General features: G+C 38.6%; 1 protein-coding gene across 5 annotated transcripts in view; it reads right to left on the bottom strand.

The window, feature by feature from the left end:
• The window catches only part of TRPC4 (transient receptor potential cation channel subfamily C member 4), a gene marked incomplete at its 5' end in the record, with an annotated part of 247,625 nt that overhangs the window by 171,057 nt on the left and 49,906 nt on the right, over positions 1-26,662 (bottom strand). For 4 of the 5 annotated variants that reach the window (XM_084879507.1, XM_084879508.1, XM_084879509.1 and 1 more), the window contains one exon: positions 6,268-6,786. The exons of the other annotated variant lie outside the window; for it this stretch is intronic. In XM_084879507.1, the coding sequence (XP_084735633.1) occupies positions 6,268-6,786 (519 nt within the window). The remainder of the gene's footprint in view (positions 1-6,267; positions 6,787-26,662) is intronic. 5 annotated transcript variants of the gene reach the window in all.

Raw genomic sequence — 26,662 nt, 5'->3', positions numbered from 1 at the left:
AGATAGCTGAAAGTGTAAACAACCTAAATGTCCACGAATAGATTAAGGGATGAGCAAAATGTAGAATATGAATATAATGAAATATTATTCCATGTTAAATAGGTATGAAATTTTGATACATGTTATAATATGGATGAATCTTTAAGACATTATACTAAGAGACATAAGGCAAACATGAAAAAACACATATTATATGATTCCATTTATATAAGGTATCCAGAATAATCAAAATTATAGAAACAGGAAGTAGAATACTGGTTTTCAGGGACTGGGAGATGAGGGAAGGGAGAACTATTGTTTAATGGGTATGGAGTTTCAGTTTAGAAAGATGAAAAAGTTTTGTAGATGGATGATGGTGCTGGTTACACAACAATATGAATGTCCTTAATGTTACTGAACTATATACTTAAAAGTGGTTAAGATGGCATATTTAATGTTATGTGTATTTTGCTACAATAAAAAGTAACAGTAATGTTTCTTATACTTTAATAGAATAATTTAAATATGGGGAATGTTTACATATTAAATATCCTAGAGTGTAGTGTGAATTTGAATGAAACAAGATTGGAGCCATGGACACTAGTGAGGCAGACTAGTTTAAAACTACTTCTCAAAGAGCAGGAAAGATAAGGCTAGAAATGAGGAAAATGATTTGGGATATATTAAGGAATATAACTGGAAATACAGTTGCCAGGCTTTGGTGGTATACACATATATATATGTTCCAAAACTTACTGACTTAACAATTCATGATATTTCACAATTTTATGGCTGTCTTAGTTCAGGCTGCTATAACAAAGTACTGTAAACACACAATTTCAGAATCCAGCTTCAGAATTACAAATCATGAAATTATAGCACAGTCAATGTAAATACTAGAGACTTTTACCATATTTTCTTTTTTCAAAAATTCAAATGAAAGAATTTGACCTCTATTTAGAAAACCTGTGAATATGTTTCATAGAGTCAAAAAAATGGGAGTGGGGATAAGTTCCAAAGTTTCCTATCATAATCAGGGTAGGGTAAAAATAGATCTTCAGTTGTTTGTATGAAAAAGAATACAATCTTGTCTAATAAATGAGTGATATTCAAATTGACCATACCTCCGATACACCCACAAGCCATGCCCACCAGCCACACCCACCAGCCAATCAGAGAGAGTATTCCAATAAACCCAACCAAGATGGTTACAGCCACAGAGAGCAAGAGAGATTTTGTGTTTCTCTGGTGATGGAAGAAGCCAAGCTTTTCACCTGTCCTTGCTGGCTTAAGCCTCCATTCAAGGCTACAAAGTTTTAATTATAGAAAGAAAACAAATCCAAACAGAAATGGCGGCAGCCACAGAGCAAGCAGAAAGCTTGGCTCTGCTTCAGGCTATAAAGTTTCAATTGTGGAAGGTAAATAAATTCCAGATACCAGGGCCTCCAATTGGATCGCCTGGGGGGCGTGGCTGGCCTGCAAACCTCCACAGGCCCCTCACATAGGCTGCCTCACGCCCCAAGGGAACCCCCACCCTGATCCTGGACACCCTTCAGGGTAAACCAGCTGGCTTTCACCCATGCACCAGGCCTCTATTCTATCTAATAAAAGATAGAAAATAGATAGGATATTACTAATATATCACTCCAACCCACATGATTACTAATATATCACTGTAGTATTTCATCATGAGGGTATGGTAAGAGTCAGAGTGTTTTGTTTCAGTGCCTTCACACAAGTCATTATGGCCAAAGACAAAGTTAAATCAGTTATGATATCAGAACCAAAATCATTGTAGGCATCAGAGAGAACAAAAATGAAACAAATGAGCACAACCAGCTGTACTGTGTTCTCTATTTCATTTCATGGATAGAGCATCTGGGAATTTTATCCTACTCATATAGTACAGATATAATTTTATTCTACTCAAAGCTACAGATAGAAGACCTTTATAATTATTGTGTCAATTCCTTAAATACTCATCCCCTCAAAAAATGAAATAAAGTAAATCATAGTATTTTATTTATACAATATATTTAAGAATGCCTGGCCCAATTGCTGAGGACACATAAATATTTAACCTCATTTTATCAGATCTAATGCATAGAATTACTTTTAATTTTCACATGTTATACTTTAAAAACTTTAATCAAATAAAGGTTTTCATCTGTATCTTATGGTTGTATATTAAAATTATTTTAACCTATTTAAAATATAAAACTCCTGCCAAGTCGGTGTGGTTCAGTGGTTGAGCATTAGCTCGTGCACCAAGAAGTCAGGGTTTGAGTCCTGGATAGGGCACATGCTTGTGTTGCTGGTTCAATCCCCAGTGAGGGGCCTGCAGGAAGAAGTCAGCTGATCAATGATTCTCATAAATGATATTTCTATTTCTTCCTCTTCCTTTTTCTCTGAAATATATATGTTAATATATGAAAACTCGGGGTCCATAACGACCAAACAAACACCAGAAGTCAGTCCTGCAGTCAGTGCTGGGTTGCTGTAGTGACCCAGCACTGACTGCTGAGGGGGCTGTGGATCAGGCTCAAAGAGAGGCCTAGAGAGAGAGCCAGAAAATGCATCTCTGTTTCTCTTCTGGGCTCCACAGGGACTGCTGATCAGCCCAGCCTCTCTTATCAGGCCCTGAGATAGGCCCGAAGATGCTGACTGGCATAGGAACTGACCAACCAGAACCAAATCTGGGTGAAGTGTGAGGAGGTGATCAGGCAAGCAAAGGCAGTTTGAGGCAAGATCAGGCCAGCAGGGAGAGCAGTTGGGAGTGAGATTAGGTTGGCAGGGGAGGGCAGTTAGGGATGATGAGGCAGGCAGTCAGAGAGGTTAGGGGCGATTATACAGGCAGGCAGAGGGATTAGGGGCAATCAGACAGACAGGCAGGTGAGTGGTTAAGAGCCAGTGGTCCCAGATTGTGAGAGGGATGTACAAATGCCAGTTATCCCCCAAGGCAAACCCCAATTGGAGAGGATGCAGGCTTGACTGAAGGAACCCCCCACCTCCATGCATGAATTTCATGAACCAGGCCACTAGTATCCTATCTAATAAAAGAGTAATATGAAAATTGACCATCACTCCAACACACAAGATGGCTGCCTCCATGTGGTAAAAGATGGCTTCCCCCATGTGGACATAAGATGGCAATTGTGGGCAATCAGGCCATCAGGGGAGGGCAGTTGAGGGGAATCAGGCCTGCAGGGAAGGGCAGTTCGAGGGGAAAGGGCGGGCAGTTGAGTGGAAGCAGTCATGCAGAGGAGGGCATTGAAGGTGACCAGGCCAACTGAAGAGAATATTTAAGGGTGAGCAGGCCAGCAGGGGAAGGCAGTTATGAGTATCCAGGCCTGCAGGGGAGGGCAGTTGGGGGGTCTAGGCCTTCAGGGTAGGGCAGTTGGGGGTGACCAGGCCTGCAGGGGGGAGAAATTGGGAGGAAATCATGCCTGTAGGGGAGAGCAGTGTGACAACCAAGTTGGCAGGGTAGGGCAGTTAGGGGCAATCAGGCCAGCAGGGGAGCAGTTAGGCATCGATTAGGCTGGCAGGGGATTGGTTAGGGGGTGATCAGGCTGGCAGGCAGAAGCAGTTAGGGGAAATCATGCAGGAAGGCAGGTGAGAGGTTGGGAGCCAGCAGTCCTGGATTGTGAGAGGGATGTACCAGATTGGAGAGGGTGCAGGCTGGGCTAAGGGTCACCCTTCCCCCTTCTCCCCCCCCCCCCCCATGCATAAATTTCATGCAACAGGTCTCTAATATATATATTTATTTATTCAGATCTCTGAGTCTTAAACATTATAATCTAAGAAAATGAGTTGATATTTTTGAAATGGTTCAAAGTAGTGTGTATGATTTTAGAATCAGAGGCAATGCACACAAAGAAGTTGTTTTCTTCCTTGTTAGGAAAAGCTTCTTTCCTAAGGAGTTTGGCACACTGCTACATCTTCTGAGTGGTCCCAGATTGTCAGAGGGAACAGGCCAGGATGAGGGAACCCCCAATTGCATGATTTTGTGCACCAGGATTCTAGTTTTATAATAATTGATAATGTAACTAGGGATAATTCGGGGTTAAATTCAAAAGAAATTGAATACAATTTATTTTTACTCCAAAATCTCATTTTCTTTCTTTTTCATTTTACATCAATATTTCCAAATTATTGTTCTTAACTAAATAATTACTATAATTCAAAAGTAAACAGAGAACCAATATTTTTTGAGATAGAAGTAAACAATTACTTGAGAACTGACATCTCAAATAGTGATGGAAACAAAAAATACAATTTTATTGGATAATAAATATAGATCTGAATTTCCTTTAATGATACTTCACATCCATGAAATTTTTAATGAGAAATGTATTACTCTCTTGCTGTTAACTTTATTTTATTTATTTATTTATTTATTTATTTATTTATTTATTTATTTATTTTTAATAAATCTTTATTGTTGTGTCCCTTCCCCTCAGCATTGCCCTCTCCTCCCACTACCCCCCCCCCTCAAGCCTTCACCATCCTATTGTGTGTGACTATGGGTTAAGACTTTAGATGAATGAGATTATAAGATACATACTTTTCTCTGGCTTATTTCACATAGCATAATATTCCCTCGGTCCATCTCTAGGTGATGTTGAAAATGGTAAGAGTTCTTTATTTTTTAGAGCTGCATAGTATTCTATTACATAGATGTAACACAGCTTTTTAATCCTTTCATCTGCTGATGAGCACTTAGGCTGTTTCCAAATCTTAGCTACTGTAAATTGTGCTGCTAAAAAAATATGGGTACATATATTATTTACGGTGGGTATTTCTAATTTCTTGAGCTGTATTCCTAGAAGTAGGGTCACTGGGTCAAATGGTAGCTCCATTTTTAATTTTGACACTGCTGCTCAACATAGTACTAGAAGTGCTAGCTGTAACTATCAGAGAAAAATAATAAATAAAGGGGGAAGTAAAACTGTCATTATTCGCAGATGACATGATACACAGAAAACCCTAAATACTCCACCAGAAAACTACTAGATTTACTAGATGAATTTGGCAACATAGCAGGATATAAAATTAATACCCAGAAATCAATAGAAATATTATACACCTATAATAAACTCTCAGAAACAAACAACCCTATTTACCTCGCAACAAAAAAATTTTAGATACTTAGGAATAAACTTAACTAAGGAGGTAAAAACCTATACTTGGAAAAGTACAGGACATTGAAAAAAAGTGATAGAGGAAAATATGTGAAAGTGGAAGAATATATTATACTATGTTCATGGATTGGTAGAATCAACAACATTAAAATGTTCATACTATCCAAAGCAATCTATAGATTCAATGCTGGTACTGATACAAAAACAGACATACAAGAACAGACATATAGACCAATGGAACAGAATAGAGAACCCAGAAATTGACCCAAGTCAATATGCTCAATTAATATTTGACAAAGGAGGCAAGAGCACACAATGGAATCAAGAAAATCTCTTCAATAAATGTTGTTGGGAAAAATGGACAGATACATGTAAAAAATGAAATTAGATCACCAATTTATACCATACACAAAAATAAACTTAAAATGGATAAAATACTTAAATGTAAGACGTGAAACCATAAAAACCCTAGAAAGAAACATTGGCAGAAAAGTCTCAGACATCTCTTGTAGCAATATGTTTATGGATATAACTCTCAGGATAATAGAAATTAAGGAGAAAATAAAAAAATGGAACTACATCAACATAAAAGGCTTCTGCACAGCAAAATAAACCATCGATAAAATAACAAAAGAGCCCACTCCATGGGAGAACATATTTGCCAATGATATTTATACTAATAAAAGGATAATATGCTAATTAGATGGGGAGACCTTCCTGACAAAGCCACAGTGGTGAGGCTAAGGCAGAGGCGATTACGGGCAATCAGGCCAGCAGGGGAGAGAAGTTGGGGGTGATCAGGCATTTATCACTCTTAATTGTATTTCATAATTATTAATATTACAAATAAATATCAATCAAACAATAAACATCCATGTAAATGGGGAAAAGAGGACACATATGTAGTCAACAAAGAAATTAAAATGAAAAATAAATAAATAAAATGAAATGAAAAAAGAAAACATCACATAACAAATAGAAAAATGCTCGTATACAGAGAGGATAAATGGTAATGGAAAAGATTAAATAAATAAATAAATAAATAAATAAATAAATAAAATGCTCATACCTAATTTTGGAGTACCAGTTTCCTGCACTGTGATTAAATTTTATGGTGTTTTGATGGGTATAGTCTGGCAACACTCACCTCTTTTTGACGGTACTTAATGGCCAATTTTAGTCTCGCAAGATCATTTCCACTTTGATCTTCTATGAGACTATTATCATCTCGGTAATTAAGGATGATTTCTAGTTCTCTGGAGCTTCTTGTCTGATCCAGTAGGTCCTTAGCAAACTGTTTGCACTGTCGTGACAGTTCCTCATACTCTGACTTGAATTCATTTTCTACCTTGCTCAATTCCTGAAGCTCCCAACTTAGTTGAAAGGCTGTGAGAAAAGGATCTTCACTTGACAGTGCAATGAGAGAAGGGCTAGCCAATGCCTTGTAGATGTTGAGTCTAGAGCGTGAGTGGCGAAGGCTATCCACATCTGAACTGGAGACACATTCAACACAGTTACAGCGGACCTCATGGGGTCTAGGCACTGAGACTCCTTTCTGAACTAAAAGTTTTATTATTTCATAATTATTTGTGTGAGCTGCCAAGATTATTGGTGTAATATCCGGAGTGAATTCAGAGAACTGCTTATCAAGGAGTATGGGAGGTACCTAGGAGAAAGAGAAAAGCAGAGGTAATGAATATTTATTCATTTGTTCAAGCCTGTGAATTTCAGACAGCATGCCATATAGTGTTGAACAGAGTTCATAAATTTTTTGCCTGTTTTATGTGGAGAGATATGACTGTTTTTCAAAAAAAATTAAGAGTGAATTACATAAAAATAACTCTCTTGTATAATGATACATTATTCTTTCTTTAATCTGAATTACAAAATTTTAGGAAACTTAAATAAGTGGCTCTGGAAACTCGTTATTTGGTTACAGCCCTTCTTGCTCCCAACTTAGTTTTTGACTTACAATATTTGCTTTTCTTTCTCAGAGATAATTACTTCCTAAATAATTTAAAAATACATTAAAATTAGTTAATTATTTGTTTTAAAACAAATTTTCCTCTGTAACAAAAGTATTTTAATTCTTCAGTGTTGTTTTCCCCTTTTGTTTTATATTCTGAACTAGAGGCCTGGTGCACAAAATTCATGCATGGGGGTTGGGGAGGAGGGTGTCCTCAACCCAGGCTGCACCCACTACAATCCAAGACCCATCTGGGAATGTCTGTCAGTTTAAACCAGTGTTTCCCAAACTTCTCTCATGATGAGAATCACCTGGTGGAGTTGTTAAAACACAGATTCCTGAATCCCAACTAAGAAGTGCTAAACTAGAATTTTTGAGAACATATAGGTAAAATTGCATACCTAACTTAGTTCTCTGTATATAACATCTGTCTTAGAGCACTAGTTAAGTATACAATTTTACCTATATGTTCCCAAAAATTCTAGTTTAGCACTTCTTAGTTGGGATTCAGGAATCTGTGTTTTAACAACTCCACCAGGTGATTCTCATCATGAGAGAAGTTTGGGAAACACTGGTTTAAACCCAAGGATTAGGCTTAAACTGGCAATAGGACATCCCACTCACAATCCTGGACCCCTGGCTCCTAACCGCTCACCTGCCTGCCTGCCTGATTGCCTCTTAATTCCCCCACCAGCCTCATCACCACTAACTGCCTCTGCCTGTTGCCTGATCTTCCCTCACTTCCCCCTGCTGGCTTGACCACCCCTAACTCCCTCTGCTTGCTGGCCTAATCGCCCTCAACTGTCCCCAACCAGCCTGGTTGTTCCCAACCTGCCTCCTTCTGAGACTGCTGCTCAGTCGTTTAGTCATCCCTCACTAATCCCCCTGCCAGCCTGGTTGTCCCATACAACCTGTTCAGTAGTCCATTCAGTTGTGATGGTCATTTAGGCTTTTACATAGATAGATTCCTAACATCCAAACAATCATTAAAGATGGTAGCAGACATAGACGGTCTAGCACCATGTTTTTTTTTATTTTCATCTATTCCTGTATGGTATATTTTCCAGATGACAAGATGTGCTACATTGCTAATACCATTGTTTTATTAAAAATAAATAATTGCTCCCTAGTAAATCAGGTCACTAGTGTGTTTATGCATAATTTCTAGAGATGATAATGAGGAAAATAATTTAATAGATACTATTTAATAAACATTTGCTATGTACATTAAACCTCTCCATTAGTTGTTCACATACCTGTGGCCCAGTGCACAAAATTTATACACATTAAAAGGGAATTAATTAGAGGAAATATTCTAATATTGCTATTTGCCCTTCTCCATAATAGAAATGTCAGAGATGAAAGAAAATTAGTAAAATGTATATGAAAATCTCTCACCTGTCAGAGTCTGGGGCATGCTGCGGGACTTCGAATAAAATCCCTGCACACCCAAGAGTGCCTTGAAATCACGCGAGACCCAGACCTAGCTGGCCCCACCCCAGTCATGCCCCACAGGGTTGGGGGAGACAGCCTCAATTCCCCTGGCCCAGAGTCAGGCAGGGCATGCAGAATCAGGTCCACTGTCAAGCCCCTCTGGGCATAGGGTGTGGCCTCAGGTCCACCAGCCTGGCTTTGGGGTGGCATACACAGCATCAGGACCCCATTAAGCCCACTGAGCAGAAAGAGTGGCCTCAGGTCCCTGTCAAACCCCACTGGGCAGAGGGGGCATGGGCTCAGGTCCCCTGGCCCTAGTGCGGGATGGGGGGCACAGCCTCAGATTCTCTGGCCCAGCCTCAGGTCCCTCGGCCCTGGTGCCAGGGTAGGGGGCGCAGACTCAAGTGCCCAGCCCAGTGTCAGGTGACCAAGCCTGAGGATGAGGGTACAAGGGCATGAGAGCACAAGGGTGTGATGACAATTGAATATTAGCTCTTTATTATATAGGATTATAGATGTGTTCACTCAGAAAGTAAGTGAAAGGCCTGCTCTTCGAACCCAGGTCCACTTGTCTGACACCCAAGTCTGTATGTCTTGCATTACACCATGCTGCTGTACAATTTTTGGTTTAATATTTCTCCCTGTTGGCAAAAAGTCACAGTGGTATCTATGAAAATCAAAGCTACATAAGGATAAGTTAAGCAGAAATACCAGAATAAAATGATACATGTCACATTAAAATATAAAGAAAATAGGATCAAAAGGAAAAGAAGTATGCAGAAAAAAGCCACTGATATGAAACTTCAATTCTACTACTTTTAAGTAGAGATGTAGGCTTTACATGTGAATAATTAAACCTACATGATTTTATTTCATTTGGCCATTTAGAATATCAATTTTTTATAAGAAATACTATATAAAGATTAAAAAGATAAAATGACCTATTTGAAATATATGCAATTATTTGATAAAACTAGCAACAACCATGATTTTTAAAATACACTAAAGAAACCTTATTGCCTTTTGAGATAGTATGTTACATTTAAATAGGGTCAATATATATTGCATTATTTTAAAATAATCCATTAAGTAATAATTCTATATAAGGAAGATGGTGACTGGCAGGAAGGTAAGGAGAGAGAGAATATGAGAGAGTGAGGGAGTGATAGAGGAGTGTGTGGACATGTGTGATGTGTGTGTGTATGAGCTAGGCATAGTTAGATTCTGCACTCTTGAACTGCAAAAAACAGACTTCTCTGTGCACTTGCCCAGAATCAAAGTCAGGTAGGGGCTGCCAAACTGGGCAGTCTTAGATGGAGGAGCCCTGCTCCCACCACAGACACTCCAGGGTGGCCAGCACAAGCACAGAGTCCAAGCCATCTTGAGAAACAGCTTCTTGAGACTAGGATTTTGGCCTCAGAACCACTGAGTCTAGTCTCAGACACAAACCAGGAGCCTGCAGCCACTGGGGACAGAGACCTGTGACTACAGCTGCAGATCCACAGATACCATGAATCCAGACATTCCCACTGCAAGTTTCTGTGAGTCAATCACGGGCAGCATCATAGTAACTGATAGACTTGCCCCTCACACCACCTCAGCTCTGCTACAGGAATTTTATACTGGGAGTGCATAAACACTGGGAATCTGTTCCCCGCAACACAATTGGGCAACCAAACCCAAAGCCCACACAGGGCAGCAGTGCTACCTGACTTTGATTCTGCCAACACAGTGCTACTGGGTAACCCAGTCTCCCAAGATGAGCAGGACATGGATTACCCAGGTGGAAGGCAGCACTGAGCACCAGTGATTTGACTCTGTTTCTTATCATGTGTACCTGAAATCCATGACTCCCAGTGCATTCACACTAAGAGCCAGTAACTACAATTCTTGGTGTATGAGCACACAGGGACCCTGATTCTCAGCGCAAGGCCACACAAAGCAACTGAGATTCTGATACTTGATTCTTGGTTCAGGCACAGGGGAACTCTGACTCCTGACATGCGCTAGGAGACTGTGATTTTTGGCACATGCCAGCAGGGTCTCTGTTTCAGTATGGTGCAGGTGAAGTCCCTGATTCTAGGTGCACACACAAGGCAGAACTGGTAATGCTGACCCTGGACAAGCCTGGTTCCAACAAACCAAAGGCAACCACAAGTCTTGGCATTGAAACTCTTCAGTGATGCTTGAGTGGTGTGAAGCTCCCATGGAACAGGGTTCAGGCCCATAAAACTTGATGTTTGAACCTTCTGGTGATAGTCAGGGCAACTACACAATCCCCAAAGGAAAGAAAATGAGGAGTCTCCAAGAAAGGAAATTAGTGAAATTGAAGAATGCAACATGACAGAAAAAGAATTCATAAAATAGATGGATGAGAAAATCAACAACTTATGCAAGAATCAGGAATAAATGGAAAGTGATATAGCTACAATCAAAAACACCATGGAAGGCTTCAACAGTAAACTAGAAGAAGCAGAGGACCAAATTAGTGAGTTAGAAGATAAGGTTGAGAAACAAGCTCAATCTGAACAGTAACTGCAAAAAAAAAAAAAAGTGAGGAGAAAAGCATAAGATAGCTTTGAGATGACACGAAATGAAGTAATATACATATAAGAGGACTGTCAGAAGGACAGAAGGTCAAGAAGAGCAGCAAGGATTAGGAAATCTATTTGAAGAAATAATGACAGAAAACTTCCCAGATATGGGGAAGAAAAAGTTACACAAGTACAAAGAGTCCCAAACAAGATGAATCCCAAAAGACACACCCAAGGCATGTCATAATTACAATGGCAAATGTTAATGACAAAGAGAGAATCTTAAAGGCTGCAAGAGAGAGACAGAGAGTTACCTAGAAACGATCCCGCATAAGATTATCAAAATATTTCTCAACAGAAACACATCAAGCTGGAAGGGAATAGAAGGAAATATACAAAGTGTTGCAAAGCAAAGGACTGAATCCAAGAATACTCTATGCAGCAAGATTACTAATCAAAATTAAAGGGGAAATCAGGAGTTTCCCAGACAAAAAAAAAAAAAAAAAAAAAAAAAGGTGAAGGGAGTTTATCACTACCAAGCCAGCAATGCAATAAATGCTAAAGGGGATGCTGTAAAAAAAAAAAAAAGAAGAAGAAGAAATAAATAAGTAAGAAGGAAACAAGCACAAAAATAGAAATGACTATAGACAAGTTATTATTTTCAATAATAACTTTAAATGTAAATGGCATAAATGCTGCAATCAAAAGACATAGAGTGGCTGAATAGATAAAAACACATGACTAAAATATATGTTGTGTACAAGATACCCACCTCAGAACAAGGGACTCACACAGACTGAAAGTACAGGAATGGAAAATATCTTTCAGACAAATATAAATGAAAAAAGAGCTGGGGTAGCAATACATCTGACAAAATAGACCTCAAAGTGAAGGCCATAACAAGAGATAAGGAAGGATATTTTATATTAATAAATGGATCAATACAACAAGAGGATATAATTCTGATAAACATATATGCATCAAAAAGAGGAGCACTCAAATACATTTAAAAAATAATGACTCCTGGAAGATATCAAGAGAGAGATGGACAACAATACAATCATAGTAAAGGACTTAAATACACCACAGACATCACTGGATAAATCCTCTGGACACCAAATCAGCAAAGAAACAGCAATCCTAAATGACTCACTATATCAGAAGGATTTAATTGACATCTTCAGAACATTTTACCCGAAAGTCATGAAATATATGTTCTTCTGAAGTGCACATGGGATGTTTTAAAAAATAGATCACATACTGGGTCAAAAACAAAGTCTCCAAAATTCAAGAAGATTGAAATCAAACCAAGCATCCTCTCAGACCACACTGGCATAATAATTAGAACTAAACCATAATAAAAACAATCCGAAAAATTAAGCACTTGGAAGCTGAATAGCATGCTATTAAATAATGATTGGGTTACCAATGAGATCAAAGAAAAATTAAAAAACATCCTGTAAATTAATGACAGTAAAAACACAACAATCCAAAATCTATGGGACACAAGGAAAGCAGTCCTGAGAGGGAGGTTTATAGCTCTACAGGCCCATTTCAAAAAATAATAAATAAATAAATAAATAAATAAATAGAAAGAAAAGAAAAAATGGTAGTAAATTATTTAATTCTACAACTCAAAGAATTAGAAAGAGAGCAACAAGAAAAGCCTAGGGTTAGCAGAAGGAAGAAGATAATGAAGATCAGAGCAAAAATAAATGACATAGAGACAAAAAAACAAAACAATACAAAATATCAATAAAACCAAGAACTGGTTCTTTGAAAGCATAAACAAGATTGATGAACCTCTAGCTAGGCTCACCAAGAGAGAGGACCCAAATAAATAAAATCAGAAATGAAAGAGGCTAAATAAAAACAGACTCATCAGAAATACAAAGGATTGTTAAAAAAAAAAAAAATACTATGAACAACTCTACTCCAACAAATTAGACAAACTGGAGGAAAAGGACATATTCCTAGAAAGTCCAGCCTTCCAAAACTCAGTCAGAAAGATACTTAAAATTTCAATTGGCTGATAACTATGGAAGAAATTGAAGCTGTCATAAAAAAAGACCCCAGCAAACAAAAGTCCAGGGCCAGATGGCTTCACTGGGGAGTTATACCAAACATTCAAGGAAGAACTAAAACCTATCCTGCTCAAACTATTCTAAATAATTCAAGAGGGAGAAACACTTTCAAGCTCATTCTATGAAGCCAGCAGTATTCTAATACCAAAACCAGATAAAGACAACACAATAAAAGAATTATAGGCCAATATACCTCATGAGCATAGATGCCAAAATCCTCAACAAAATTCTAGCAAATCAGATCCAGCAGAACATCAGAAAAATCATACACCATAACCAAGTAGTATTTGTCCCAAGGATGCAAGGATAGTACAATATCTGCAAATCAATAAATGCTGTACCTCAAGTAAAAAAATTGAGTGTTAAAAATCACATAGTCGCTGAAACCGGTTTGGCTCAATGGTAGAGCGTCAGTCTGAGGACTGAAGGGTCCCGGGTTCGATTCTGGTCAAGGGCATGTACATTGGATGCGGGCACATCCCCAGTAGGGGGTGTGCAGGAGGCAACTGGTCGATGTTTCTCTCTCATAGACATTTCTAGCTCTCTATCTCTCTCCCTTCCTCTCTGTAAAAAATCAATAAAATATATTTTTAAAAAATCACATAGTCATAGAAATTGATGCAGAAAATGCATTTGACAATATCCAATATCCTTTCTTGATAAAAAAAAAATCTCAGAAAAGTAGGAATAGAAGGATCATACCTCAACATAATAAAAGTTATATATGACAAACCCACAGAAAATATCACACTCCATAGAAAAAAACAAAACAAAAAACGTAAACCATTTCCCCTAAGAACAGGAACCGGGAGGCCCATTCTCGCCACTCGTGTTCAACATAGTACTGAAAGTACTAACCATAGCAATCAGACTAGAAGAAAAAATAAATGACATCCAAATAGAAAAAGAAGAACTAAAACTGTCTTTATTCGCAGATGACATAATACAGTACATAGAAAACCCTAAAGACTACATAAAAAATATTAGACTTAATAAATGAATTCAGCAATGTAGCATGATACAAAAGTAATGCCAAGAAATCTATGGCATTTCTTTATAACGATAGTGAACTTACAGAAAGAGAGACCAAACAAGCAATCCCATTTACCATTGCACCAAAAAATTTAACATACTGTACCTAGGAATAAACTTATTTAAGGAGGTAAAAGACCTATATGCAAAAATCTACAGGGCACTGAAAAAAAGAGATAGTGGAAGACATAAACAGATGAAAGAACATATCTTGTTCATGGATTGGTAGAATCAACATAATCAAAATGTCCATACTACCCAAAGCAATCTACAGATCCAATGCAATCCCCATTAAATTACTAATGGCATATTTTACAGACCTACAACAAACTTTCCAAAAATTCATCTGGAATAAAAGTAAAAACCTGAGTAGTTCCAGCAATCTTTAGAAAGAAGAATAAAGTAAGGGGGGATCCCAATTCCTGATATCAAGCTGTATTACAAAGCCACTGTTCTCAAAACAGCCTTGTACTGGCACAAGAACAGACAAATAGATCAATGGAATAGAATAGAAAACCCAGAAATAGACCCAAACCACTATGCTCAATTAATATTTAACAAAGGAGGCATGAACATACAATGGAGTCAAGACAGTCTCTTCAATAAGTGGTGTTGAGAAAACTGGACAATACATGCCAAAAAGTAAAACTAGACTACCAACTTACACCATAAACTCAAAATGAATAAAGGACTTAAACACAAGACGGAAAACCATAAAAATACTAGAGGAATCCACAGGCAGCAAAATCCCTGACATATGCCAAAGCAGTTTCTTCATTGATACTGCTCCTAAGGCAATGGAAGCTAAAGAGAAAATGAACAAATGGGGCTGCATCAAAATAAAAACTTTGCACAGCAAATGAAACAATCAACAAAATAGCAAGAAAGCCCACTGCTTTGGAGGACATTATTTGCCTATGTTATAACGAATAAGGGTTTAATCTCCAACATTTACAGTGAACTCATACAACTTAATAAAAGGAAGATAAACAATCCAATAAAAAAAATGGGCAATGGACATAAATAGATACTTTTTGAAAGAAGAAAAAAGGAAGGTCAAGAGACATATGAAAATATGCACAAAGTCACGAATTATCCATTCAACCAAATGCAATCTACAGATTCAATGCAAATTAAAATGACAATGCAGTATCATCTCACACCTGTCAGAATGGCTATCATCAACAAACAACAAGTGTTGGTAAGGATGTGGAGAAAAAGAAACCCTTTTGCACTGCTGGTGGGAATGCAAACTGGTGCAGCCACTGTGGAGAATAGTATGGAGTTTCTCAAAGAACTAAAAATGAAACTCCCATTTGACTCTGTGATCCCACTTCTAAGAATATATCCCAAGAAGTTAGAAACACCAATCAGAAAGGATATATGCACCCCAACATTTATAGCAGCACAATTTACCATAGCTAAGATTTGGAAACAGCCTAAGTGCCCATCAGCAGATGAGTGGATGAAAAAACTGGGCATATATCTACACAATGGAATAGTACACTGCAGTAAAAAAAGGAGTTCTTACCATTTGCAACAGCATGGATGGAACTGGAGAGCATTATGCTAAGTGAAATAAACCAGTTAGAGAAAAATATATGTCACTTGATCTCACTCATTTATGGGATATAATGAAAAACATAAATTGATGAACAAAATCTAGAGACAGAATAACATTGATCAGACCATCAAAACTTAGAAGGAATGTGGGGGGTGGGAGGTAAGGAGTAGAGATCAACCAAAGGACTTGTATGCATGTGTATAAGCCTACCCAATAGACACAGACAACAAGTGAGGGAATGAGTGGGTGGGAATGGGGTGTAATGGGGGAATAAGGAAACATATTAATACCTTAATCAATAAAGTAATTTTTAAAAAGTAACACCTAAAAATATATTTCATTTTGACACCAATAATAAACTTTCAGAAGCATAAACTAACAAAAAAAATCCCTTTTACCATTGAAACAAACAAACAAAAAAATAAAAAGCAATGAAGTTACTTAGAAATAAACTTAATCAAGGAGGTAAAAGACCTGTACTCAAAAACTATAGGATATTGAAAAAAAAAAATGGATAGAGGAAGGTACAAATATATGAAGGATTATACCATGTTCATTGATAGATAGAATCACATGATTAAAATGTTCATTCAACCAAATGCAATCTACAGACTCAATGCAATCCATATTAAAACACCCATGGCATATTTCAAAGATCTAGAACAAACACTCCAAAAATTTTGTATAGAACAAAAAAAGACCCTGAATAGACACAGGAATCTTGAAAGAAAAAAAAAAAAGAATAAAGTTGGAGAGATCACAATACCAGATGTCAAGCCACTGTAATCAAAACAACTGGTACTGGCAAATTAGCAGGCATATAGATCAATGGGGCAGAACAGAGAACCCAGAAATCAACCCAAAACACTATGCTCAATTAGTATTTGACAAAGAAGGCAAGACCATACAATGGAGCAGAAACAATCACTTCAATAAATAGTGTTGTGACAATTGGACAGGTACATGCAAAAAAAATGAAATTAGACCACTAATTTACACCATACAGAAGACTAAACTCAAAATGGATAAAAGCTTAAGTTGTGAAACTATAAAAATCTTAGAAGAAAATATAGACAGCAAAATCTCAGTCATCTCTTATAGTAATGTTTACTGATACATCTCCTAGTATAATGGAAACTGAGAAAATAAATGGAACAACGTTAAAATAAATAGATGCACAACAATATAACAAGAGAGCCTACTACATTGGATAACATATTTGCCAATTATATATTTTATAAGGGTTTAATCTCTAAAATATATAGGAAACTTATAAAGTTAACAAAAGGATGAAAAAATTTCAATTAAAAATGGACTCAAGCATACACTTCTTTAAAGTGGATACTCAGAAAGCCAAGAGACATATAAAAAATGGTTAGTCACTAATCATCTGAAAGGTGCAAATCAAAATGACAATGAGATATCAGCACACACCTTCAGAATGGTTATCAGCAACAAACAAACAAACTACAAGTGTTGGCAAAGATGTTGAGAAAAGGAAACCCTGCTGGTGGAAATGTGGACTGGTGCAGCTACTGTGGAAAACAGTGTGGAATTTTCTCAAAAACCTAAAAATGGAAATCCCATTTGACCTAGTGATACCACTTCTAAGAATATATTCTAAGAAACTGAAAACACTTATCAATAAGAATATATGCACCCCTATGTTCATAGCAGTGCAATTTACAAGAGTTAAGATTTGGAAACAGCCTATGTGTCCTCAGCAGATGAGTAGATAAAACACAAACAAACAAACAAACAAACAAACAAACTGTGGTACATATACACAATTGAATGCTATAGGCAATAAGAAGGAAAGAACTCTTACCATTTGAAACAGCATGGATGGACCTGGAGAATATTATACTAAGTCAGAGAAAGATAAGTATCACATGATCTCACTCATATGTGGAATCTAATGAACCAAATAAATTGATGAACAAAAAGAGAGCCAGAGACATAGAAACATGAACAGACTGTTGAGCCTCAGAGGAAGGCAGGGGAGGGTGTGAGGGGACAGATCAACTAATGAACTTGTATGAATAACCCATGAACACAGACAATGAGGTGCTGTGGTTCTGGTTGGTGGAGTGAGTGTGGGAGTAACAGGAATGCTCTGAAAAAGGTTAATGGCAGCAAAAAGGAGGCCTATGTAATACTTTCAACAATAAAGATGTTTTTTTAAGGGCAGATCTTGTGAATTCACTAACTTTAGATTTTTTTTCCAACACACTAACACTATATAAGAGTTTATTTAAAATGAAATGTCAGGGAAGGGAGCAGGGATGTTTTTCCAGGGAATCATCCCTGCTACTCTTTCCATATTGGTAACAATCCCATCTAAGAAAAGAGCAATATGCAAATTAACCATCACTCTGCTACACCCTCTAGCCATGCCCACCAACCACACCCACCAGCTAATCGGAGCAAGTATGCAAATAAACCCAACCAAGATGGCTACAGCCACAGAGAATAGGAGGGAGGCTTGGATTTCCCCGGCAATGGCGGAAGCCAAGCTTCTGCCTGCCCTTACCGGGCTAGGCCTCCACTCAAGGCTACAAAGTTTTAATTATAGAAGGTAAACAAATGCAAACAGAAATGGCAGCAGCTACAGAGCTGGAAAGAGCGGGAGGGTAGGGTTGATCCCACAGGAAGCTTTCTGCACACCCTGGCTGGCCCAAACTTCCGCTTAAGGCTACAAAGTTTAAATTATAGAAGATACACAAACCCCAAAAGAAATGGCTGCAAGCCACGAAGGGAGCAGGAGGCTTTGCTCTGCTCCAGGCTACAAAGTTTCAAGTGTAGAAGGTAAATAAATCCCAGATACCATGGCCTCCACTTGGGTCACCATAAGTCATCGCTGGCCTGCAAACCACCACAGGCCCCTCGCTCAGGCTGCCCCATGCCCCAAGGGAACTCCCATCCTGATCCAGGACACCCTTCAGGACAAACTAGCCATCCCCCACCTATGCACAAGGCCTCTATCCTATCTAATAAAACAGTAATATGCAGATTGACCATCACTCCAACACACAATATGGCTGCCTCCATGTGGTCAAAGATGTTGCACCCATGTGGACACAAGATGGCCACCAGAAGATGGCCAGCAGGGGAGGGCAGTTGGGAGGTACCAGGCCTGCAAGGGAGGGCAGTTGGAGGCAATCAACCCTTAACGGGAGGGCAGTTAGGGGTGACTAGGCCAGCCAAGGAGGGAAGTTGAAGGCAAACAGGCTGGCAGGCAAGAAGTTATACATCAATCAGGCTGGCAGTATAGTGGTTAAGGAGTGACCAGGCTGGCAGGCAGAAGTGGTTAGGGGCAATCAAGAAGGCAGGCAGGCAAGCAGTTGGGAGCCAGAAGTCCTGAATTGTGAAAGGAATGTCCCAGATTGGAGAGGGTGCAGGCTGAGCTGAGGATCAACCCCCCCACCCCACTGCTGTGCATGAATTTCATGCACCGGGCCTCAGTTCCTATCTAATCAAAGAGTAATATGCAAATTAAACATCACTATGCTACACCCACAAGCCACACCCAGTAGCCAATCACAGGTGAGTATGCAAGTTAACCCCAAACAAGATGGCTGCAAAACACCAAGCAAGCAGGAGGCTTGGGTTTCCCCAGGAATAGAGTAAGGCAAGCTTTCCACACACCCTGGCAGGACCAGGACTCCACTCAAGGCTACAAAGTTTCAATTATAGAAGATAGATAAATCCCAACAAAAATCGTGGTAGCCATGAAGTTGGAGAGAGCAGTAGGCTTGAGTTGCCCCCAGCAGTGGAGGAAGTCAATCTTTCAGCATACCCTGGCTGGCCTAGGCCTCCACTCAAGGCTACAAAGTTTCAATAATAGAAGATAAATAAATCCCAACAAAAAGTGCGGTAGCCATGAAGCTGGAGAGAGCAGTAGGCTTGAGTTGCCCCCAGCAGTGGAGGAAGGCAATCTTTCAGCACACCCTTGCTGGCCTAGGCCTCCACTCAAGGCTACAAAGTTTCAATTATAGAAAATAAAGAAGGCTGCCTCACGCCCCAAAGGAACCCCCATCCTGATGTGGGACACTCTTAAGGGAAAACCAGCTGGCCTCCACCCATGCACAAGATCTCTATCCTATCTAATCCTCCTATCTAATAAAATAATAATATGCAAATTGATCAACACTCCAACACACAATAGTAAGTAGAAGGAAGGAAATAAATGGCATAAGACTAAAAATAATAGTAATAATACAAAAGATCAAGGAAACCAAGAATTGGTTCTTTCAAAAGATAAACAAAATTGATGAACCTCTAACTAGAATCATTAAGAAAAAAAGAGAGCACTCAAATAAAATCAGAAATAAATGAGAAGTAATAACTTACACTACAGTAAACACAAAAAAAATGTAAGGAAATACTAAAAATAGCAAGATAAAAAATTAATATTCAGAAATCAGTGGCATTTTTAGACACCAATAATGATCTACCAGAAAGAAAAACAGAAAACAATCATGAGTACTACTGCAACAAAAAAATATGATACCTAGGAATAAATGTAACAAGGAAGTAAAGGAACCTATACTCAAAAAACTACATGACATTAGAGAAAGAAACTGGAGGAGAAACCAAGATGGCGGCAAAGGTAAACATCTAAACTGTCGCCTCACACAATTTCAAAACTACAATTAAAAGACAACACGTCTATCACCCAGAACCACGAGAAAGATGATTGAGTGGAAGTTCTACAACTAAGAAGAAAAGAGGAAAGAGCACAAGCGCTGAAAAGCTGAGGTATGGAGGGATGCGAATCGGGCTGGTGGTGAGCGACTAGGCATAATGCTTTTTTCAACCCGAAGGGAAACAAGCTCATGATCACTCTGAAATCCTGTTTCTGGGGATACGCGGGGGACTCAGACACCTAAGAGGAGAAGCTGGACTGTCAGTCATAGGGTCAGAAAGTGAGGATGACTTTTTTGCACAGGTGCACCCAGCAATTATTGTTTACTGTGCTGAAGCATGGTACATGGGGATTTGGAAACGTGGAAATGTAGAGAAGGCTGACAGCAGCCATTGTTGTTTGCCACGCCCCAACCTAGTGACTCCTTGAGACCCCGTCCCACACAATCTACAAACACACCCATGCTCCCTGCAGGCTTTTGCATATAAATGGCCTGTTCTGTGGCAGTTTAACCAAATAAACTGAAACTCCAGTCAGACAGCTCCAAAACCTCCAAATCTCACGCAAAGAGAAAACTGTGGTTTTTGCTGTAGCTCCTGCTGGGTGGCCTCAGACAGTAGCTGATCTGCACCATATTAGAGATCCAGAAGATAGTGTATCTAGTGGTCTGTGAGAAAGGACACCAGATTTCAACTACTTCATAAGGGACACATTCAAGAGGCAGACTCAGCACCAAAGCCCCACTGGAACAAGTCCTGCCCCATAAATGTGTCTCTAGCACAGAGCAATTCTTCCATTATAGACACAGCGGGTCCTCACAGCCAATTGGTCTGGAGGTCAATTCCTCTCAGTGACACCAACAACCATCAAGACCTAACTACAATAAGGCTATACACACAATCCACAAAGGGGTGTATCAAGAGTGTCCATCTCAAGTAACTGAGAGGCTGACCCTCTGAACCATATAGGGCACCTTAGCACACAAAGCCACCCTACCAACTCAGGGAAGCAGCAAAAATGAGGAGAAGAAAACAGATCACAAATGAAATAAATGGAGGAGAACAAGTGACTGGATATAGAGTTCAAAATCACGATTATAAGGTTTTTAAAGAATTTCCTAGAAAAGGCCAATAAATTTAACAAGATACTCGAGGATATTTAAAAGGACCAACTAGGAGGAAAAAAGGAGAAATAATTGTAATAATCTAAACAATAAAGATTTATTATTAAAAAATAAAAATAAAAATAAATAAATAAAAGAGAGAAAGAAAGAAACTGAGGAAGATACAAGGAAGTGGAAACAATACTGTGTTCATGGATTGGAAGAATTAACATCATTAAAATGTTCATAGTTTCCAAAGCAATCTATAGATTCAATGCAATCCCTATTAAAATACCAAGGGTATATTACACAGAACTAGAGCAAATATTCCAAATATTTGTATAGAACCAGAAAGGCCCTGAAGAGCACCAGAAATCTTGAGAAAGAAGAAAAAGATGGAGTCATCAAAATACATAATCAAATTGTACCACAAAGTCATTGCAATAAAAACAGCCTGATACTGGCATAAGAACAGGAATATACTTGGATAGAAATTTTACCTTTTAAATATATATAATTTTTATTGATTTTAGAAGGGAATGGAGAGGGAGAGAGTGATAGAGACATCAATAATGTGAGTGAGAAACATTGATTGGCTGCCTCCTGCACACCCCACAATGGGATCAAGCCTGTAACCTGAGAAAGTGCTTTAACCTGGAATCAAACTGAAGCCTCCTAGTTCATAGGTCCACACTCAACCACTGAGCCATGCAAGGTTGGCCAACCCACATTTATATGATCAATTAATATTTGACAAAATAGACAAGAGCATACAATGGAATAAATACAGACTCTTCAAAAAATGGTGTTGGGAAAATTGAACAAATACATGCAAAAATAAAAAATGAAACTAGACCACTAAATTTCACTCCATACAAGAATAAACTCAAAATAGATAAAATTCATATGTAAGTTGCAAAACCATAAAAATCCTAGAAGAAAATATAGGCAGTAAAATCTCAGAGATCTCTCACAGCAATAGTTTTTGCCAATATACTTACTAGGGCAAGGGCAAATAAATAAACAAATGGGACTACATCAAACTAAAAAGCTCCTATACAGTTACGGTAGCCATCAACCAAATGAAAAAGGGACTCACTGTATGGGAGAATACATTTGCCAATTATATGTCTGATAAGGGGTAAATTTCCAAAATATATAAAGCACTTATAAAACCCAATACCCCAAAAACAAACAATACAAATAAAAATTGGGCAAATGATCTGAATAGATACTTCTCCAAAGAGGACATACAGATAGCCAATAGACATATGAATAAATGCTCATTGTCACTAGTTATGAGAGAGATGCAAATGGAACCACAATGAAAAATCACCTCACACCTGTTGAAATGGCTACCATCATTAAATCAATAAACAAGTATTGGCAAAAACGTGGAGAAAAAGAAATGCTTATGGTGGGAATGCAGACTGGTTAAGCCACTGTAAAAAACAAAAACAAACAAACAAACAAACAAACAAAACAGTATGGAGTTTCCTCAAAAAATTAAAAATGAAACTGCCTTTTGTTCCTCTTCTAGGAATCTCACTTCTAAAAATATATCCTAAGAATCCTGAAACATCAATTCATAAGAATATATGCACGGTTATGTTCATTGCAACATTATTTACAATAGCCAATATCTGGAAACAACCCAAATGCCCATCAGTAGTTGAGTGAATAAAAAACTGTGGCACAGTTATACAATGGAATGCAATGTAACTGTAAAAAAAACGGATCTCATACCTTCTTGAGATAGCATGGGTGGACCTGAAGATTATTATGCTAAGCAAACTAAGCCAGACAGTTTAATTCAAATACCATAACATCTCACTTATATGTGTAATATAATGAACAAAATAAACTGGCAAACAAAATAGAACCATAAGCATTGATATATGGAACAAACTGACAGATGTCAGAAAGGAGTGTGATGGTGGGTACTGGATGAAAGAAGGTGAAGAGATAAACTAAAGCACATATATGCACACACTACAAACACAGACCAAAGCTTGGTTTTTGGATTGAGGTTGGTAAAAAAATGTTTGGGGGAAGACATCTGTAATAGTGTCAACAATAGATTTTAAAGAAGGAAATACAGTTTCAGAAAAGTCAGTGTCATAATATTAGAGATATTATTAACTAATTGATTAAAATATATGAGAATATACTAAGACTAAATATTTTGTTTATGATTTTTAAATAAATCATTGTGAATTTATAATTGTTAATACATGAACAATTCTAATTTTATTTTTATAATAACTTTAATTTTGTTGAATAATTATGAAATGAAATATTTTATAGGATCAACTAAAAATATATTCAATAATGATTTATTGATCAATAAATAACTAATTTTAAAATTACATAATTTAATTCATTGTAGCATTTCTTTTTACTCTGACATAATTTATATGCTGTCTTTACTGCATATTGCAATAAAAGGAATAAATGGCTTTATGCTTAAACAGCTAATAGAATGAAAGTCTTAGAAAGATAAAAAGGGGCCATTGGGTTTTATAAAAGTTAGTAATATAAAATATAAACAATTCAAAATTATAAAAAAATATGTCTTCAATTTCTTCCCTCCACTACTGCAAAGGTGATTGCTTCAAAATATTAACTTCTTAAATTATTTTTAAAAAATACTACCATGACTTAAAAATTTTTGTAATTTAATAATACATTCATACTTCAATCAACAAATACTTATTGAATCTATTGTCTGGCAAAATATTATAGTCTCATTATTGAGAACAATAAAGATGAAACAGTCCATATCTTCAAAGAGATGACTACCATTTTGACAGAAAGCTTGAACACAAATTTCTCATATCTCTCCATTAAATGAGATAAAATGTTTACTAATCCTACCTAATAAAAAGGTAATATGCATATTGACCATATCTCCATTACACTCACAAGCCATGCCCACAAGCCAATCAGAGTGAGTATGCAAATAAACCCAACCAAGATGTCTACAGCCACAGAGACTAGGAGAGAGGCTTGGATTTCCCCAGCAATGGAGGAAGCCAAGCTTCTGCCTGCCCTTGCTGGCATAGACCTCCACTCAAGGCTACAAAAGTTCAATTATAGGAGGTAAACAAATCGAAACAGAAATGGCATCAGCCACTGAGCTGGAAAGAGCTGGAGGCTAGGGTTGACCCTGGCAATGGAAGAAGCAAAGCTTTCCGAACACTCTGGCCAGCCCAGGCCTCTGCTTAAGGCTATCAAGTTTAAATTATAGAAGATACACAAACCCCAAAAGAAATGGCTGCCAGCCACGGAGCGAGCAGGAGGCTTGGCTCTGCTCCAGGCTACAAAGTTTCAAGTGTAGAAGGTAAATAAATTCCAGATACCAGAGCCTCTGCTTGGGTTGCCTAGGGGTGTGGCTGGCTAGCAAACCACCACAGGCCCCTAGCTCAGGCCGCCCCATGCCCCAAGGGAACTCCCACCCTGATCTGGCACAACTTTCAGGGCAAACCAGCCAGCCACCACCTGTGCACCAGGCCTCTATCCTAAAACAGTAATATGTAGATTGACCATCACTCCAACACACAAGATGGCTGTCCCCATGTGGTCAAAGATCCTTCTGGACACAAGATGGCCACCAGAAGATGGCCAGCAGGGGAGGGCAGTTGGGAGGCACCAGGCTGCAAGGAAGGGCAGTTGAGGGGGACCAGGCCTGCAAGGGAGGGCAGTTGGAGATGATCAACCCTGTAGGGGAGGACAGTTAGGAAGGAAGTTGAGAAGGGAAGATGGCGGCACACAGGCTGGCAGGGGAGCAGTTACACATCAATCAGGCTGGCATGGGAGTGGTTAGGGGGTAATCAGGCTGGCTTGCAGAAGTGGTTAGGGGCAATAAAGAAGGCAGGCAGGCAAGCAGTTGGGAGCCAGCAGTCCTGAATTGTGAAAGGGATGTCCAACTGCCCATTTAGGCCAGATCCCACTGGGGGATCTGGCCTAAATGGGCAGTCAGACATCCTTCAAGGAGTCCCATATTGGAGAGGGTATAGGCTGCGCTGAGGGACACCCCCAACCCCTGTGCACTAATTTTGTGCACCAGGCCTCTAGTCTATATTATAAAAAGCCTGTGGTCCTAAAGTGGGTGAGCAAAGCCATGCAAATTTACGTACTGGGCTTCCAGTTTACTATAAATCCAATACTATAATAGATACTGTGTGAAATACACTGGAAAATAAGAAACAAGCCCTAAATCATTTGGCTCAGTGTAGAATGCATCAGCTCTTAGACTGAAGGGTCCCATGTTCAATTCTGGTCAAAGGGCACATATCTTGATTTTAGGCTTGATCCCTGTCCTGGCCTAGGTGTATTCCTGTAAGAGGCAACCAATTGATGTGTCTCTTCACATCAATGTTTCTTTCTCTGTCTTTCCACCTCCCTTTAACCCTATAAAAAAAAATCAATGGAAAAATATAAAACAAGTGTTTACCAATGTCATATCAGATGCTTAACAACACCTTTAGCTGTCCAGCTCCTTCTTGTCAGAGTAGTAAACCATCCCTTTGTCTATCTAGTCTAGCATATCTACACTGTATGAACATATTAATAAGGTATTTTGATAGAGCAAGACCACATTCACATAACTTTTATTATAGTGTATTGTTATAATCATTCTATTTTTTCATTAGCTACTGTTGTTAATTGTTTTCATGCCTAATTTACAAATTAAACTTTATTATAGTATACTAGGGGCTCAGTGCATGAATTTGTATTCCTTGAAAAGAACAATGGGACTTGAGAATGAGATGGGCACAGGGGGAGGTCTCAGTCCATCCTCTACATCCCCACCTGGCCCCTCCTACCATAGCCCTTGGTCCCCTGTTTCTGGCAGCCCTGCTCCTGCTCCCACTGCCACCTCCACCACTCACGCACTGATGGTGCTGGCCCTGCTTGCACCTGCTGACAGTGTGGAATGATTGGATCAATAGTCAGTGTGAGCAGCAGCTGCTGTCCCGATCACCCCTCAGGAACAGGGGGAGGTGGAGAAGCCCCCAGGAGCAATTGGTGTTAGCAGCTGCCACTCTCACCTGCTGATTGCATGGAGCGATTGGGACTGGCTCCAGCATTGACAGTGGGTGTGAGCAGGCCAGTGCTGGTAGCAAGGGTAAGCACTGGGCAGGACCATAGCACATGGAAGCAAATAATTTTCAG

This window comes from Pipistrellus hanaki, assembly GCF_964339955.1.
Source record: "Pipistrellus hanaki genome assembly, chromosome: 3".
Taxonomy (NCBI): domain Eukaryota; kingdom Metazoa; phylum Chordata; class Mammalia; order Chiroptera; family Vespertilionidae; genus Pipistrellus; species Pipistrellus hanaki.
This window is presented reverse-complemented; position numbering and strand designations above follow the sequence as displayed.